Source organism: Mauremys reevesii, linkage group 8 (assembly GCF_016161935.1).
Source record: "Mauremys reevesii isolate NIE-2019 linkage group 8, ASM1616193v1, whole genome shotgun sequence".
Lineage (NCBI taxonomy): Eukaryota > Metazoa > Chordata > Testudines > Geoemydidae > Mauremys > Mauremys reevesii.
The window spans coordinates 43,739,241-43,754,937 of record NC_052630.1 but is presented as its reverse complement, the minus strand read 5'-3'; the positions used below and the strand labels follow the sequence as shown (position 1 = coordinate 43,754,937).

Genomic DNA, 15,697 nt, shown 5'->3' with positions numbered 1-15,697 from the left:
AAGAACCCCTCCATGCCCCTTGCTGGCTTTGCAACCGCTGACAGCCCACCCCGTCCAGCATGCTCCCTCTCCTAGCGATAAAGTAACCCCTGAAATTCTGAGACCCAGACAAAACTAGCAGGGAGAGAGCCAGCTCTCTGTCCACTCTGTGTGCTGCCGCACGATGGAGGCCAGGCTGGGCTCTCAGAGCAGGAGCGCACTGGCAATCAGTTCACTAAAGATATTTAGCACAGTTGTAAAGGCTACTGGGGTTCCTCCTACAGCTCTAGCCAGCCTGCAAAGTTTGGTGGCTCCCTCAAGGTGTTAAGTACCTCGGGTTAATTGGCAGTCAATTAATCATTGCCAGGTCCAGAAGCCACCGAAGACAAGTGCCACCTCCCATCCCTTCCAACCAGCTTCCCTGGTGTTTGGGGGCTCTTCACACAACCACCCAGGGGAGAAAAATAATATTATTTTATAAGATAACATGCTTGAGTGGCAGGGGACTCTGGGGCAGGAGGCTGCCAGGGAACAGCTTCACACAGTCTCGATTCCAAGCCAGCAGCATCCTGAGAATTCACAGATGTCTGACAGCACCTTAAGGTACTTCAGTGGGAGGAGCTGGAAGGATCATTATGAGTGAGGAAGGTGCCCCCCTGATTCAGAAGGCAGGTCTACACGCCACACACTGCATCGGTGCAGCTGTCGTGCTTACATGAGAGAGCGCTCTCCCGTCGACGTAGCTAATCCACCTCCCCGAGAGGCAGTAGCTGTGTCAGCGGGAAACACTGTGCTGTCTACACGGGAGGCTACAGTCAGTATAACAACATTGCTCAGAGGCATGAAAGAATCCATGTATTTATACCAACAGTGTCTGTAGCGTAGACCTGGCCTGAGCCAAGCATCAGCCCTGCCCAGAAGCACGGAAACCCCCTAGAGGGAACATCTGAGAGCGTAAGTAACAGAGAACCCAGAGAACAACGTGCAGGGATTGGGGCAGAGTGAGGGGAAACCCCCAGTAAGTGCCATCAGCACTCAAGGGCCACGCACCTGCACGTGGCTCCCTTGGGCTGGCAGCAAGACAATGCCCATGCACTCTTGCTACGTATATACAGCCTCAGGAAGGGATCTAGTTCCTTTCCCAGGACCAGTCCCTTTCGGGGGGGAGAAGTGAAGAGGGCTCAGCTGTGTCCAATGGGGCATGGCTGTGACATTATCCAAGAGGCCCAGCCAATTAGGAGGCAGCTGTGGGGTACTCCAGGTACCCCCGATGCTCTTAGTGGCCCTGCACATGCCTGAATCCTTTGGGACCCACTGGCCGTGGTGGGGGAGGGCTAATTGTGCTGCTGAGTGTTATTTTGCAGAGGCCAGTGGCAGACGGACTGGCTGGGATGGAAGTATCATGGGGCTGCCAGAGTCAAAGACTCATCACCTGTGGGCTGGAGGTGAGCCCTGAGACACTGTGGGGAAAGGGCCAGGCTCGGGACACTAGAGACCAGTTCCTGCTGCGTGCCCTGGTCAGCCCTGAGAGCGCACAGAGGGCTCAGGGTGCCTCCCCATTCTGCCAGCCCCTGCCTGGGCACAGTCCATGGGACACAGAAGCGCCCAGCTTTACCTGTGAGGCGCCGGGAGGGCTGCTCGCTGCGATCCCCCTGGAGCTGGCTGTACTCACTGGTGGCATCCCCGTCGGAGCAGGCCTCCAGGCCATCAGACAGGAAGGAGGCGCTGCTGTTGGAGCGGGGTGACTCGGAGAGCGCACGGCTGCTGGATGGGGTCTCACAGCGCTCCTGGAGCTTGGCCTGAAGGGTCTCGATCATCCTCTCCTTCTCCCGGAGCTCCTTACTCAGCCTGGGAGGGAGCATGTGTCAGCCCCATATCTACACATGCACACAGTGCACATGTCCTATGGTAGGGGTGGCCTCACATGGTGCACTGAGACCATGCGTTCCCCTGCCCCCTCTCCCTGATGGCCTCGCATGGTGCACTGATCCATGCATTTCCCTGCCCCCTCTCTACAGGGTCTGATGGCCTTGTCTTCGGCACACCCAGCTTCCCACTCACTTTCAAGTATCCAGGCCATCTGCCCACATGGGCCCCTTCCTGCTCTCATGCAGGTGTTCCTCACTACAGAGACCCCCGCACGCTGATATGAAAGTCTTCAGATGCCCTGTTCCAGGCTCCTGGGCATGGCCAGGCCTCCACATGCAGGGGCACAAAGGAGACAGCTTTGCAGGTATTAGCCTACGTGTCACTAGCCAATGTCTCCCTTGGGCTGGGAACGGGCTCCGCTGGCCTCTTTGCTCAGTCTTATGGGGCTAGTAGAAGAGGGGCAGCCTAGCGCAGCTGGAAAGCCCCGTAAGGCCCTCGGACTCCCCTTTGCCAGCAGCTGGTCAGCGAAGAAGAGGCCAGTGCTCTTTGCTCTGCAAGGCAGCCTGAGACCCGTGCAGTATGGCAGGCACCCTGCCAGAGCAGACATCCCGGACTCCCTGGAATCACCCGTGTGGTTACCTGAGCGCCACGAATTCGTGTCCGGTTTTATCTTCCATGTCAGAGCGATCCCCTGAAAGCAAAGCCAGAGGGGTCTTGTCAGGGGTGCAGGGCGGCACAGCACCAGCTCCCCTTGGGCCCCCATGTCAGAGCACAGCACCCTCCCTTCTGTGACACCAAGAGACCATGCCCCCCTCCCCCATCGCCCCCCGTTGTCGAGAAACAGCCTTCCCCTCTCACCAAGAGACCACAGGGCCCCCAACCCCCCATCACCAAGAGACCATGCCCCCCCTCCCCTCACCAAGAGACCACTGAGAGCACAGGTCCCCTGTCACCAAGAGACCACTGACAGACCCCAGGTCCCCTCCCCTGCACAGTACCCCCAGACTAAATTGCCCCTGCTCCAGCCCCAGTCCCCAAGCTGTTCCCACCTACTCCGGAGGTGGCAGCCATCCTGGGAGGAGTAGCCATGCAGCTACGCTAGGCCAGGGCAGCGCTCGCCATGCCTGGGGGTAACCTCTCTCTCTGTGGGACCCAGGCCCCCAGCCAGCTCTCGGCGCAAGGTGGAGCCGTCTCAGGGCCTCACCCTCCAGCTCTGCCCAGCAACACCCTGATACGTGTGGGGCGCTGGAGAGAAACAAAAAGACCGTCCCTAGCATGTGCAGGGAAATACTGTTGTCAGCCAACCAGCGAAGACAGCAATTGCCGGAGGATGGCAGATGGGGCTAGTGCAGTCTCTGACCATGGGACACACTAGCTGCTGCAGTGGGCAATTATGAGATAACTGGCCCTTGAGGGACTTTCCTTCCAACCACGGTCATTCCCCAAGGTAGGCAAGCCTATGTCCCCTCTCATGTAGTATTAAGATTAGCCCTGTAGCTGCAGCTGCTCTCTCTCCATATAAACATTCATCCTTTGGGGAATCCTCCTAAGCCCCTGGCCTCAATGAGATCTAGTGGCGGTGAGCTCCGTCAGCCACTGGTGCCCCCAGATCGGCATGTTACTCAGCCACGCACTGCTGCTCAGCTTGCTGCTCAGCCTCTCGGCCAGCTGGCCACCCTGGGCCAGGTGCTCCCGAAAGCTCTGGCCCATGTAGTAGTCGATGTCGGTGCCTCGGAGAAGCTCCTCGAAGGATTTGACAGTGTCCCGAAGGTGCTGAGTGAGCAGGTGGCACACGCTGCGCCCTTCCCGCATCTTCTGGCGCAGGTGAGAGAGCTCCCGTGCTTGGGCCTGGATCAGCGAGTCATATTTCCTGCCAGGGCAGAGGGCAGGAGGGTTAGCCAGCCAGAGGGGGAAGTTAGCTGGGCAAGGAGGGCGGGAGGAGGGGCGGCACCCCGGCCTGGCTGCTCTCAGACCATCCATCCCAGGGAGGGTGAGTGAGCTGCCAGAAGAGGCACCAGCTTCACCTCCAGAGAGCTGGAGCCTCCACAGCCTCTGGCCTGTGCAGCGAAGGCAGGCAAAGCGAGGCCGAGCCCAGTGGCCTGCCCGCGCAGACCCTTGGCCTCCTGCTGGCAAAGGGCCAGGCCCTGAGGTCCCCAACCCTGAGACACAGGCCCAGTGGGACGGGGGGGGAGGTTCTGAAGGATCCCTCAGCAGCTGCCGGAGGGCGCTTGCTCTGGGCATTGGGGCTTGTGTGGCTCTGGAGAGCAGAGCCCATTGCCTGGAGACGCTCTCACCGCCCCAATGGTTCTAGCTATGCCAAGTCCGTGCCGGGTTATGCCTCCACTTTCTGGGCCTTTCACCTGCTGCCTGCTTGAGGGGAGGATGCCAGAGTTATTGGCACCTGCCTTGGGTGCATGGCCCACATGGCCAGAGACTCAGCTGCTGTAACTCAGCATCGCTGCCTGGAAGCCACGGCCAGCTCCCTCCAGCTGAGGGTCTGGCCCAGCAGGCCTGTCCCTACCTGCTCCTTACCCTGGCCAAACAGCAGAGCGCAGTTCCTCAGGCAGCATCCCTCCTGCCCAGGGCCCAGGCAGCTGGGCCTCCAGCAGGGACACCCTGTGGACGAGCCACTCGAGGTCTCTGCTGGCCTGGAGCGCAGGGGGGCAGAAGGCCCCAACGCCATCAGACTGCCAGCCCTCGTCCTCATCAGTGGCGCTGGGCACCGGCTTGTGGAGCCACTCGGCGCCTGAGGCATAGTCACTGGTGCTGGAGAAGGAGCGGGTGCGGCGCTGCAGCCTCTGGAGAGCCTTGTTCGAGTTCTGCAGCTGCAACTGGAGCTCCCGCACATGCTGTTGCAGAACAGCAACGTCTTCTGACTGGCCCCAGCACAGGCCCCCCCGTGGCCCCGGCCGGCTCAGCTCCTCCATCAGGCCGGCCTTGCTGAACACATCTGGCTCCTCGCACTCTGGAGAGGGAAAGGAAGGCCTGAGGTCTTGGGGTGCCCAGCCCCTGCTGCTGGGGGTCTAAGCCCCATGGGGAGATGGGCAGGAGGGATTGGGGGGAGCAGCTTTGGTTGTGGGGCTCCCAGTCAGCTCCACACACAGGCCTCTGATGGGGCTGGGCCTAGGGCTGGGTAGCGTCACTGCCACTGCAGAGCACCCGGGAGAAACCCAGAGAGATTTTCTGTAGCAGATAAGCAGCTTGTTTTAAAGCAAACTGCCGGTAACCAGTGGGCTTCTGGGCATGGGACGGCACCGGGGGAAGAGCTCCAGGGGCTGGGCCCAAAGGCTGCCATCTCCCACCAGCCCTGCTCCCTCCCCACTTGCACCTTACCAGGGCTGGGGGTCTCCTCCCGGTCAGCCTCATTTTCACTCCTCCCGCACGTCTCGTATCCCAGATCCTGGAGGTCCACTTGCACCTGCTTGTTCTCCTGCTGCACCAAGGGCTCGCCTGCCGGGGCAAAGAGCCAACATGGCAGCCTGGGCCTCTGGCGTGTGGGCCCCATGGGCCTGGGACCCCAGAGGGGCTCTGCTGTCTGCTGGGAACCTGGGGCAGGGGCTGCATCTGTTTGGTGCACCGGGCTCCAGCGCAGGGACAGATAACTATAGCGGAGTCCCACAGACCAAGGGCCCCACTTGTTCTCCCTTGGCCCCAGACAGGCGTCTGCAGCTCCGCACAGAATGGCTCCATTCCAGACTCTGTCTGTGATTCTGGATTCTCTCACCCGCCTGGCCTCAGCCCAGCTCCCTGGGACGCGGGAGGGACAGGACCCTGGCAGTCTCCGTTTCCCAGTGCAGAGGGAGAGGGAACCTCAGTGCAGCTCTCCCCCCACCCCCACCCCCACCAGCACCAGGCGCGAGGCCGACTCACTGAGCAGGGTCCTGTACTGCTCCAGCTGCTCCGCCTGAGCCCGCACTGTGGCCTCTGACACGGCCAGCTTGTCCTGCAGCTCTTGGTTGCGCTGCCGGCACTGAACCAGCTGCCCTGACGGCCCTACCCTGGGCTCCACCAACTTCTGCCAGCTGCCCGCAGGGCTGGCCTCCATCTGCTGGGAAGGAAGGAAGCAAGCAGTGACACAGCCGCTAGCCAGCCCCCTCAGCTGATGCAGCTGGAACAATGAGTGTGTGAGTCACCTAACTAACCCCCCCCCCCCCCGCCTTTCCCTCCTTCGCCTGCCTGCCCCACCCTCTCCCTCAGGCTGCAATGGGGTGGGGGGGCAGCCCCAAACACAGTGCAGGCACCTAGGCCCATTGCCTCCTGCCCGGGAGGGTGGCTCTTTGCCAGCCACAGGGCACCAGCACCAACAGCAAGGGGGAGAAATGTCAGGGGCAGGGTGAGACCTTGGGGTCAAGAGCCAAAGCTGGGGACAGAGTCACTGACAATGACAGAGGAACAGTGTGCACAGACAGACAGGAGACGGGACACAGAGGCGGCAGATAGACACACGGACAGGGGATAGGGTACAGAGGCAGCAGACAGACACATGGACAGGGGAAGGGGCAGAGAGGCGGCAGACAGACAGGAGACAGGGCACAGAGGTGGCAGACAGACACACGGACAGGGGAAGGGGCACAGAGGAAGCACACAGACACACAGACGGGACATGGCACAGAGGCGGCAGACAGGGGACAGGGCATAGAAGTGGCAGACACACACAGACAGACAGGGAAAGGGCACAGTAGTGGCAGACAGACAGATAGAAGGGGCACCAAGGCGATAGACAGACACACAGACAGGGGATGGGGCACAGAGGCAGCAGACGGACAGACAGACAGGACAGGGAAGGGCACAGAGGCGGCCCACGGGGCAGCCCCTCCTGAAAAGCCGGCTGCCCTGGTAGATGCAGACAGGGAGCAGGCTCTGTGGCAGGCCTGAGCTCTGCGAGCCAGGGGGAGTGTAGGCAGCTCTGCTGCGTCATTCTGATCACTGGGAAGGAGCCCGGGTTGCCCCAAGTGCCCGTATTACCCTCCCTTTCCCCCAGCTTGGCTGGCCAGGGAAGGTGGCATCACGTTCCCATCTACTGCAATGGTTTCTAGTTCAGGGGCACCCGGGGCTGGCTCCATCCCTCTCCTGGCATGGTAAGCCAACAGGCAACCAGGGAAGGCTGCCCCCTGCTGGCCAGGGCGGGCTCCTTGCTGAGGGCTGAACCTCTCCCAGTCCCCTAAGCCAAGGGAGTTACCTGGCTTGTGCCCCTGGGAGCTTGGGCTGGTCCCAGCTCCACTGCCTGGGACCCAGGGCAGGGCCTCTTTGCTGGGTCCTCCTGGAGCTGCCCCTCCAGGGCCGGGCGCTTCCCAGATGCCACCCCCATCTCTGCCCGGAGCCGGTCGATCTCCGTGGCCATGCCGGCGACGAGCTGGGGCGGGAACTTGCTCTCGCCCTCCGGGCAGTTCAGCACCAGCTGCTCCTTGAGGAGGGTGACGACCGTCTCCGAGCTCTGCAGCTTCCTGCTCTGGGTGCGCAGGGCACCCCCGGCCTCTGCCTTATCCTCCCAACCCTCTGACAACGGGCATCCCCCTAGCCGCTCCTTCAGCTCGGCAGTCTCCAGGCACAGGCTCAAAAGGACTTTCCTGCAGGGGACAAAGGGGCTACCGTCAGCGTGGGGAGCCTGAAACGACCCAACCCCAGAACAGCTCCCCACCTCTACTCCCCATCCCCACAGATTCCCCCAGCCCAGAGAGGGCTGGAGAGTTCCTCTTGCCCTGTTCTCCCTAGGCCATTGATCGCCCTCCATGCTGCCTTGGGAGGGGCCCTGGGCAGCTGCATGCCAGGCCAAGCGGCTGGCAGGACTCCTGGCCATTCCCAATGCCCCGCAATGATCATTGCCTGGCCTGGCACCTGACTGCATCCCCTCTCTCTTTAGGGTGACCAGATGTCCCGATTTTATAGGGACAGTCCTGATTTTTGGGTCTTTTTCTTATATAGGCTCCTATTACTCCCCACCCTGTCCTGATTTTTCACATTTGTTGTCTGGTCACCCTATCTCTCTTTGCATTTCTCCGTTGGCTCCCACATCTCCATCACACACAAACCATGGTCCTCTCTTTCGCAGCTACCCCATCATCCCAGTCAGCAGCGAACAGTTGCCTCCCAGCTCTGCTGTGCCTGGGACGTGCGGTCCCTCGCCTGGGAGACGCTCCCCGCCTGACCATCTGCAAAATCCTCCCCAGCCTCTTTCAAACCCTGCCTCAGGCTCCGCAGTGCCGTGACCCCTGCGAAGAGCCGACCAGCCAGGTCAGTGATGAGTGGAGTCCACTGCCCAGTTTTGTCTCGCTGGCTCCTGGTTCTCCCCAATCTGTGTCCAGCTCTTGTCTCCTGTCTGATACGTAGCTTGGGGCGGGCACTGACTCTGTCTGGACAGCGCCTAGGGGGCCTGGGCCACCACTGAGCTCCCAGATGCTAGCACAATACAGATAGTAACGTGGGGCACCACGTGGTGCCCAATAGGGAGCAGCTGGAATCCCTTCCCTGGATGCCCCCCAGGCACAGACTCTGGCCCCTCTGCACTCCACTGAGGGCCCACCCTCCTCCAAGCAGCACAGCTGGCTCCTGGATGCAGACCAGCCCCTCCCCCAGCCAGCCCACCCTCTGCCCCCACGTGCCATTTGCCATGGGATGTGCTAGGCAGGAGAGTGAGGCTGCCATGCAGAGGGGTGGCACAGTGCATGGAACCACTTCCCTTCCCCACTAGCAGCCCAGGGTGGAGCATAACCAGGCTGGAGCCAGGACAGAGGCCGGCGCCCTCTGGGAACTTCTCCAGGATCAGGAGGCTGTAATGCAACCTATGGCCCAGGCCCGCAGGCAACGGAAGAGAGATGCATTGTGCAGACATCCACATCACCCTCTTCTCTGCAGCCACTGCCCACTGCCCTGGGCTGTAGCCCATATTGCCCTGCCCACACCCTGTGTCTCCCCTGCCCCCAGGCCCTCCTGTTTAATTGGGATTCATCCCCACCTCCCTCCCCAGCTGGCCAGGGCTCTACAGCTGTCAGCTGGACATTGCCAGGCCCCAGGGGTCCTGTGACCCAGGACGCCTTCTGCCAGGCCCCCAGGAGTTCTGTGACCCAGGACACCCCCTGCCAGGTCCCTGGGGGTTCTGTGACCCAGGACACCCCCTGCCAGGCCCCTGGGGGGTTCTGTGACCCAGGACGCCCTCTGCCCGGCCCCTGGGGGGTTCTGTGACCCAGGACACCCCCTGCCCGGCCCCCTGGGGGTTCTGTGATCCAGGACACCCCCTGCCAGGCCCCCAGGGGGTTCTGTGATCCAGGACACCCCCTGCCAGGCCCCCAGGGGGTTCTGTGATCCAGGACACCCCCTGCCAGGCCCCCAGGGGGTTCTGTGATCCAGGACACCCCTGCCAGGCCCCAGGGGTTCTGTGATCCAGGACACCCCTGCCAGGCCCCCAGGGGGTTCTGTGACCCAGGACACCCCCTGCCAGGCCCCCAGGGGGTTCTGTGATCCAGGACACCCCCTGCCAGGCCCCCAGGGGGTTCTGTGATCCAGGACACCCTCTGCCAGGCCCTCGGGGGTTCTGTGATCCAGGACACCCTCTGCCAGGCCCTCGGGGGTTCTGTGACCCAGGACACCCTCTGCCAGGCCCTCGGGGGTTCTGTGATCCAGGACACCCTCTGCCAGGCCCTCCAGGGTGGCGGGGGGGGAGGGGGAAGATTGTGACACAGGACACCCTCTGCCAGGCCCCCAGGGGTTCTGTGATCCAGGCCATGCCATGTTTGGAAAAGTTTATCCCATAGCTAAGTCGGGGGAGGTTTCGCTGACATAGGGGAAGTCTACACACTGCAGTCAGACAACCCACGACTGGCCCATGCCCACTGACTCAGGCTAAGGGGCAGTTTAATTGCAGTGTAGACGCTAGTTCAGGGTTTCTCAGACCTCTGAGTGTGACCCCCTCCCTTATACATTAAAAACACTTTTTTATATATTTAACAGCATTATAAATTCTGGAGGCCAAGTAGGGTTTGGGGTGGAGGCTGATAGCTCGCGACCCTCTGAGGGGTCCTGACCCCCAGTTTGAGAACTGCTGCCCTAGTTAAAGCAGTGAAACCCCTCTAACATGGGCGCAGTTATCCAAGGATAAGAGGCTGTTCAGCTTATTTCACTGTGTGAGCACGGGATAACTGCGGCCATGCTGGACAAGAAGAGGGAATTACAACATCTTCCCTGATTACTACAAGGGGCAGTACAGTAAAGGCCCAGTGAAAGTATAGCTGCCCTAACACTATCTCAGTGTGAAGTACTGAAGGTTATTGGATTTGCCTGGCAGCCAGGAGGGGTGGTATGACATTATTAATATGAACTGGAACCATACAGTTCATTGTTGCAACCAAGGTCCTGTAGTGGCACCAGATCTTGTAGAAAGGGGATCAAATAAGGTGTCTAAGCCAAGGTTATGGTTGGCTGGTTATAATTATGCTATCTGGATGCATGTATCATTTTTGTATTTAAAGTTATAAGTATTGGCTCTATACTGTCTGTATTTCAAACTTGTGCTATGCTTCTGAGTGACACCCCAGACAAGTTGGTGTCAGCTCTGCCTAGCCTGCTTGATGGCCCATTAAGGACCATCAGCTACACAATTGACCCCTTGAGAGAAGACAGATACACCTTGTGACTCAGCAGGGTATGCAGGAACATGCCTATGGACAGAACTCTACGGGGTTGTTTTTTCTTGCCATGTGTCCGAATGCTTGTCTTTGGAACAAAGAAAGAGAGGCCATGTGACAAGAGACTATAAAAGACTGCTGCAGCTCCTCCATCTTGTCTTCAGTCCTGCTTCATATCTCTGGAGGGACTTGGCTACAAACGGATGCTTGACACAAAGGACTGAATGACCCATCCCAGCGGGGGATGTACTCCAGAGACTTGATTTGAACCTGCAGCTTATTCCATCACTGCTACAAGCCTGAACCAAGAACCTTGCCATTACTGTATGTAATTGATTCCATTTAACCAATTCTTGCTCTAAAGGTTTGGCAACAGCATGATTTGTGGGTAAGATCTGACTTGTATACTGACCTGGGTCTGGGGCTTGGTCCTTTGAGAGAACCTTTTTTCTTTTACTAGGGTATTGGTTTTCATAACCATTTGTCCCCATAAGGAGTGGCACTGGTGGTGATACTGGGAGACTGGAGTGTCTAAGGGAATTGTTTGTGTGACCTGTGGTTAGCCAGCGGGGTAAAACCAAAGTCCTCTCTGGCTGGCTGGTTTGGTTTGCCTTAAGGGTGGAAAAACCCCAGCCTTGGGCTGTAACTGCCTTGTTTTAAGCAATTTGTCCTGAATTGGCACTCTCAGTTGGGTCCCATTGGAACCAGCATCATTACAGGTGGGAAGCCTAAAGAAAAGGTATCTAAGGGTTGTGTTGGAAACTGCTTTGGGTGGAACTGGATTAGGAGTTGGAATACTGGATGCTACTAACAAAGAGGTATTGGCAAACAAACTGAGTTATGTTACAGCTGAAATACAAGAATTTAGAAATCCCATCAGCACATCCTTATCAAAATGAGGAATGGGGCAACAATTATTTTCTAAAGTATGGCCAGTACGGCAACAGCAAGGTGAAAAGGGTTTATTACTTTTAGCAGGGGCTATGGGAACTGTGATAAATGAAGGTGGAGGGAAGGGTAGGTCTCTTTTATGGACACCAATCCAGCCAGTAGCTATAAAATCCCTCTTAGTAGCTGTTCTCTACTTGTTCTACCTATAAAGGGTTAAAAAGTTTCACTACTATGCATGGGTAAAAGGAAATGAGTGGGCACCTAGCCAAAAGAGCCAATGGGAAGCCCGGTACTTTTTAAAATTGAAACAAGACTCTCCTTTTGTCTGTCTGTTGTTGTTCTTGGAGAGAGGCAGACAGGTAGCAGTTATGTTGTGAGAAACTTGGGCCAGGTATGAAAAATCATCAGTATCATACCTAGAAACTATTCATCTAAAGCCCCAGATATGTAAGTAGATCCGGAAATGACTAGGAAGATGCGATTAGGTTTTATGGCTTGTGGATTCCTCTGTGCTAACCCCAGGTGCTTTTGTTTTGCTTGTAACCCTTAAGCTGGACCTCAAGAAGCTATCTTGATGCTTAATCCTTGTAATTGGGTTTTTTTTAAACCTAGCAAAAAGCCTAAGTTACAGATGTATTTTCTTTCTTTTTGTTTTTAATAAAATTTACCTTTTTTAAGAACAGGATTGGATTTTTGTGTCCCTAAGAGGTTTGTGCAAATGTTGTTTAATTAGCTGGTGGCAACAGCTGATTTCCTTTGTTTTCTTTCTCGGCTCTTCCCCGGAAGGGGGGTGGGGTGAAAGGGCTTGAAGGTACCCCACAGGAAGGAATTCCCAAGTGCGCCTTCTCAGAGAGGTTTTGCACTTGGGTGATGGCAGCATCTACCAATCCAAGGTCAGAGAAAAGCTGTAACCTTGGGAGTTTAATACAAGCCTAGACTGACCAGTATTAATTTTTCGAATCATTGCGGGCCCCCACCTTCTGCACTCGAAGTGCCAGAGTGGGGAATCAGCCTTGACAGGAACAATTCAAGAAAATATGTCGTTAGCATTAGCCTGTACACAGGCCCAAGAAATAAGTCAGCAATTGGTTGTCCAAATGATTCGGGAAGGCATGCAAGGAAATTTGCTTTTGGAAATAAAAAAGTTGTTGCTGGAAAAATGTTACAGGATGGGAGAGACAATTAATGGCACGGTGCATATTGGTAAACTTTACACTGAATAAAGACGAAATGGTTCTACAAGCATATGCAGTAAAAGAACACCCCGGTCTAACTATTGATACATATCCAGTGGTACCTCTGAGAATCCAGCTAACAAAAAAATTTGGTTATGTATTCCGCTGATCATCGTTCCTGGGCATATAAAGAACACCAACAATGGAAAACCACTGGCATGTTTCAGTGTGTGGCCCATGAAAATTTGGGGTGTGCGTGTGTGTGTGCGGATCAAAATTTACAAAAAAAGAGATAAATGTTTTTATGCTCAGACCTAAGGGACTCAAAGATGTATGTTTGATATATTCACTGAACTAAAGTCAGCTGTTATATATATGCAGGAAGGGGATGTGTTTGTGTTAGGAATCACTGTCCAATGGTGGCAGTATACTATAAGGAATTGTATTTTATGAATAGATGTTTTTGCAATATTACAAAAATTATAAATTGCGATTTTGAATACTATGTGCCCTTGTGGACTGTAAACTACTTAAAGTTTAAACCACAGTTGTATCACAATGCAACGCCTGTAACCTTAGGCATGAATAAGACCATGATAAGGAAATTGTTGGCCCATCCTATGTTATATGCACATTTACAATATGTTGCGCAGACAGGAAAGCAAATACACTGAAGTACCACACGATAATACAAAAATCATTCAAGTGCTGAAAACTATTGCAAATGCAGGAGATCACTCTTGGTGGGAAACACTATTAGGGTGGTCGCCTTCTGCAACTGGTATGCTAAATATAATGGTTCACCACCTTGTGGTGATCACTGGAATCCAACTGGCTCTAATAGTGAGCATAGTAGCTTTGGCTTGCTGCATGAAGAGAACTGTTCAGAGAATACAGGACGCTGGCATACCAAGTCAAATAAGGAACTTGTTAATTATACCCAGGAGGCAAGTCCAAGCTCAGCAGGTCTGAGTATTGGACTCCTGTAACAGTAATGACGGCTTTGGTAAAAGCGTCATTAAGAGGATTGTAAGGTCTGAGGCCTTTTTCTACAGTAAGCAGCAGCAGCCACATTAGGAAAGCAGCAGCCATAAGCTAAGAAGCAGAGTCACATCCTCACATTCCATCTAAATTACATAAAAACAATGTAAAGGGCTGTTAAGGAGGCTCCTGTCCTACCAACCATCACCAGATAAAGAAACAGATCTTAAGAAAACTTTCTTTGACGCATTCTGTCTGGCAAGGAATCACGTATCAACAGCCGTGATTGTGAAATCTCTATTTCTTTATTGTTTGCCTTTACAGTCCCCACTTCTCTATCGTTTATCTGTAGAGTCTCTGCCTGGTTCTTTGATTGTTTCTGTCCATTGCAGAACTAATTTTGCAAGATATAAATCAACTAAGGTGGTGGAATCTGACTGGGTAAAGAACTGTTTTGTAATGGGCTAGGAACACTGTTTTGTAGGACTTTAGTTTAAAACGATTGGTTAAGGAAGAGCTAAGCAGGACTCAAATGTAACTATATAAACTGGGGTCCAAACAGAAGTTCCCTGGAACCTAACCCCAGGACACAGCCCAAGATCAGAGCTGCCAGACTCCAATCCTGCCAATCACACCGTGCAGAAGCTGGAGTCCCCGGATGATCTGATCCTGACTGGCCACCAGGAGTCTGCCTTATTAGGAGTGGTGAGCACTGTATGCTTAGCGTGTGCAGTCTGTTTTGGTGACTGTTAATAAATAGAGGTTAAGGCTATTACTGTGTAAGGCTCTTTCACTGGCAAAAGGCCCCACAAACCCACAGAAGATTAGGCCCTGAGCCCTAGGAACTGGTTATAGGCAGGTGCCTTTTGCCCGGAGCTGTAGGAACTGGGTAAGGGTGGGGGTGCCAACATTAACCGGGTTATGCCTTGAGCCCACGGAAGGGTAATGGTGAAGGGCCCTAAAGAATCTGTGCTCCCTCCTTGCCCTGCAGCCTGATGCCCTCACACACTCTCATGACCCCAGGCTCTCATGCCCGAATTGCGTCGGCCTGTCCTACCTGATGGAAGAGAGAGACGAGAAGCCGGCTTCCTCCATCAGAGTCTTCAGTTCCCACAGCTCCCCTTCCACCTTCGCCTTCTGCTCCAGGAGCTGCTGGTTCTTGGCTCTGACGTGGAGCAGCTCTGCCTGCAGGCTGCTGTCCCTCTCCAGGGGAGCCAGGGTGAGGAGATCAGGCTGTGCTGCCTTGGCCTCCGGGCTGTTCGCACGGAGCCCTTGGCTGGTCTGGAGGGGGAAGTGTGTGTTGAGATGAGTTCCTGTCTGCATCCTGTAAAACTTGCCCATACCGGTATTGCCCTGGCCTCTTCTTTTGTCATTCAGTGTTGAACGCATTCTAAAACAATATGCATTTCCTCACCTTTTGGGGGCGGAGCCAGACTTTAAGGCACCTGCTCCCCTACTTGGTGTAAACTTTGCTTGTGCCAATCAGAAACGAACACAAACAGGTTTTGGGCCCCGTCCCCTATGATGCTTCTATGATGTCATAGTTGGTACTTTATAGGCCTGCCTGCCATGTGCAGGCAGGGAGAGGAGAAAGAAAAACGAATCCTGTGTATACCCGTAACCGAGCCTGATCACCTCGAAGCCTCTCTCTCAGCTCACGTGTATCAAACAGAGTTTCTACGTTTGCCGGTCGTTATGCGTTGGTTTGTATTTGTAAGTATCGGTTATTACTAAATGCTGCATCTTTGTTTATAAATATTGTTAGTAGATATTTTAGTCATTGTGTGTTTTAAGTTTCATTAACTCTATTAGCTAATCATACGCTGCTCCCTTACCCCTTGTAATTATCCCCAATAAAACTTTAAATTGATTAATTTTAGTTGTGTGTGTGTGTCTGCAGTTTGCATCGTGACCCATACTCTCCTTGCATCCCTTACCAATATAGTCTATTGCCACATGCAGCCTGGTAAATAACAGGCCTGCATTTTCTTTCGCCCCTGTGTGTACATGGCAATTTACAGTGTGGTGCCATAGCAGAGGTTATTGCGAAGGGCTAATGCAATGGTCACTGAGCTGCCTGGGGCAGGGCTGGATGGTGCCCAGGAAGGCTTTTAAAGCTCCAACCCTGCAAGCTGCACTCAAAGGCCTTTGGTTCCTGCTGGATTTCTTCACCAGGCACCAGGC

The 15,697-nt window shown here is 55.2% G+C and overlaps 1 protein-coding gene across 17 annotated transcripts in view; it reads right to left on the bottom strand.

Moving 5' to 3' along the window:
* The window catches only part of LOC120370264 (myomegalin-like), a 163,678-nt gene that overhangs the window by 23,249 nt on the left and 124,732 nt on the right, over window positions 1-15,697 (bottom strand). For 16 of the 17 annotated variants that reach the window (XM_039484680.1, XM_039484685.1, XM_039484688.1 and 13 more), the window contains 8 exons: window positions 14,571-14,794; window positions 7,028-7,415; window positions 5,719-5,896; window positions 5,182-5,298; window positions 4,381-4,813; window positions 3,483-3,718; window positions 2,488-2,539; window positions 1,595-1,827 (listed from right to left, as the gene is read on the bottom strand). In XM_039484680.1, coding sequence (XP_039340614.1) covers window positions 1,595-1,827; window positions 2,488-2,539; window positions 3,483-3,718; window positions 4,381-4,813; window positions 5,182-5,298; window positions 5,719-5,896; window positions 7,028-7,415; window positions 14,571-14,794 — 1,861 coding nt within the window. The remainder of the gene's footprint in view (window positions 1-1,594; window positions 1,828-2,487; window positions 2,540-3,482; window positions 3,719-4,380; window positions 4,814-5,181; window positions 5,299-5,718; window positions 5,897-7,027; window positions 7,416-14,570; window positions 14,795-15,697) is intronic. The other variant, XM_039484679.1, reaches the window with a different exon arrangement.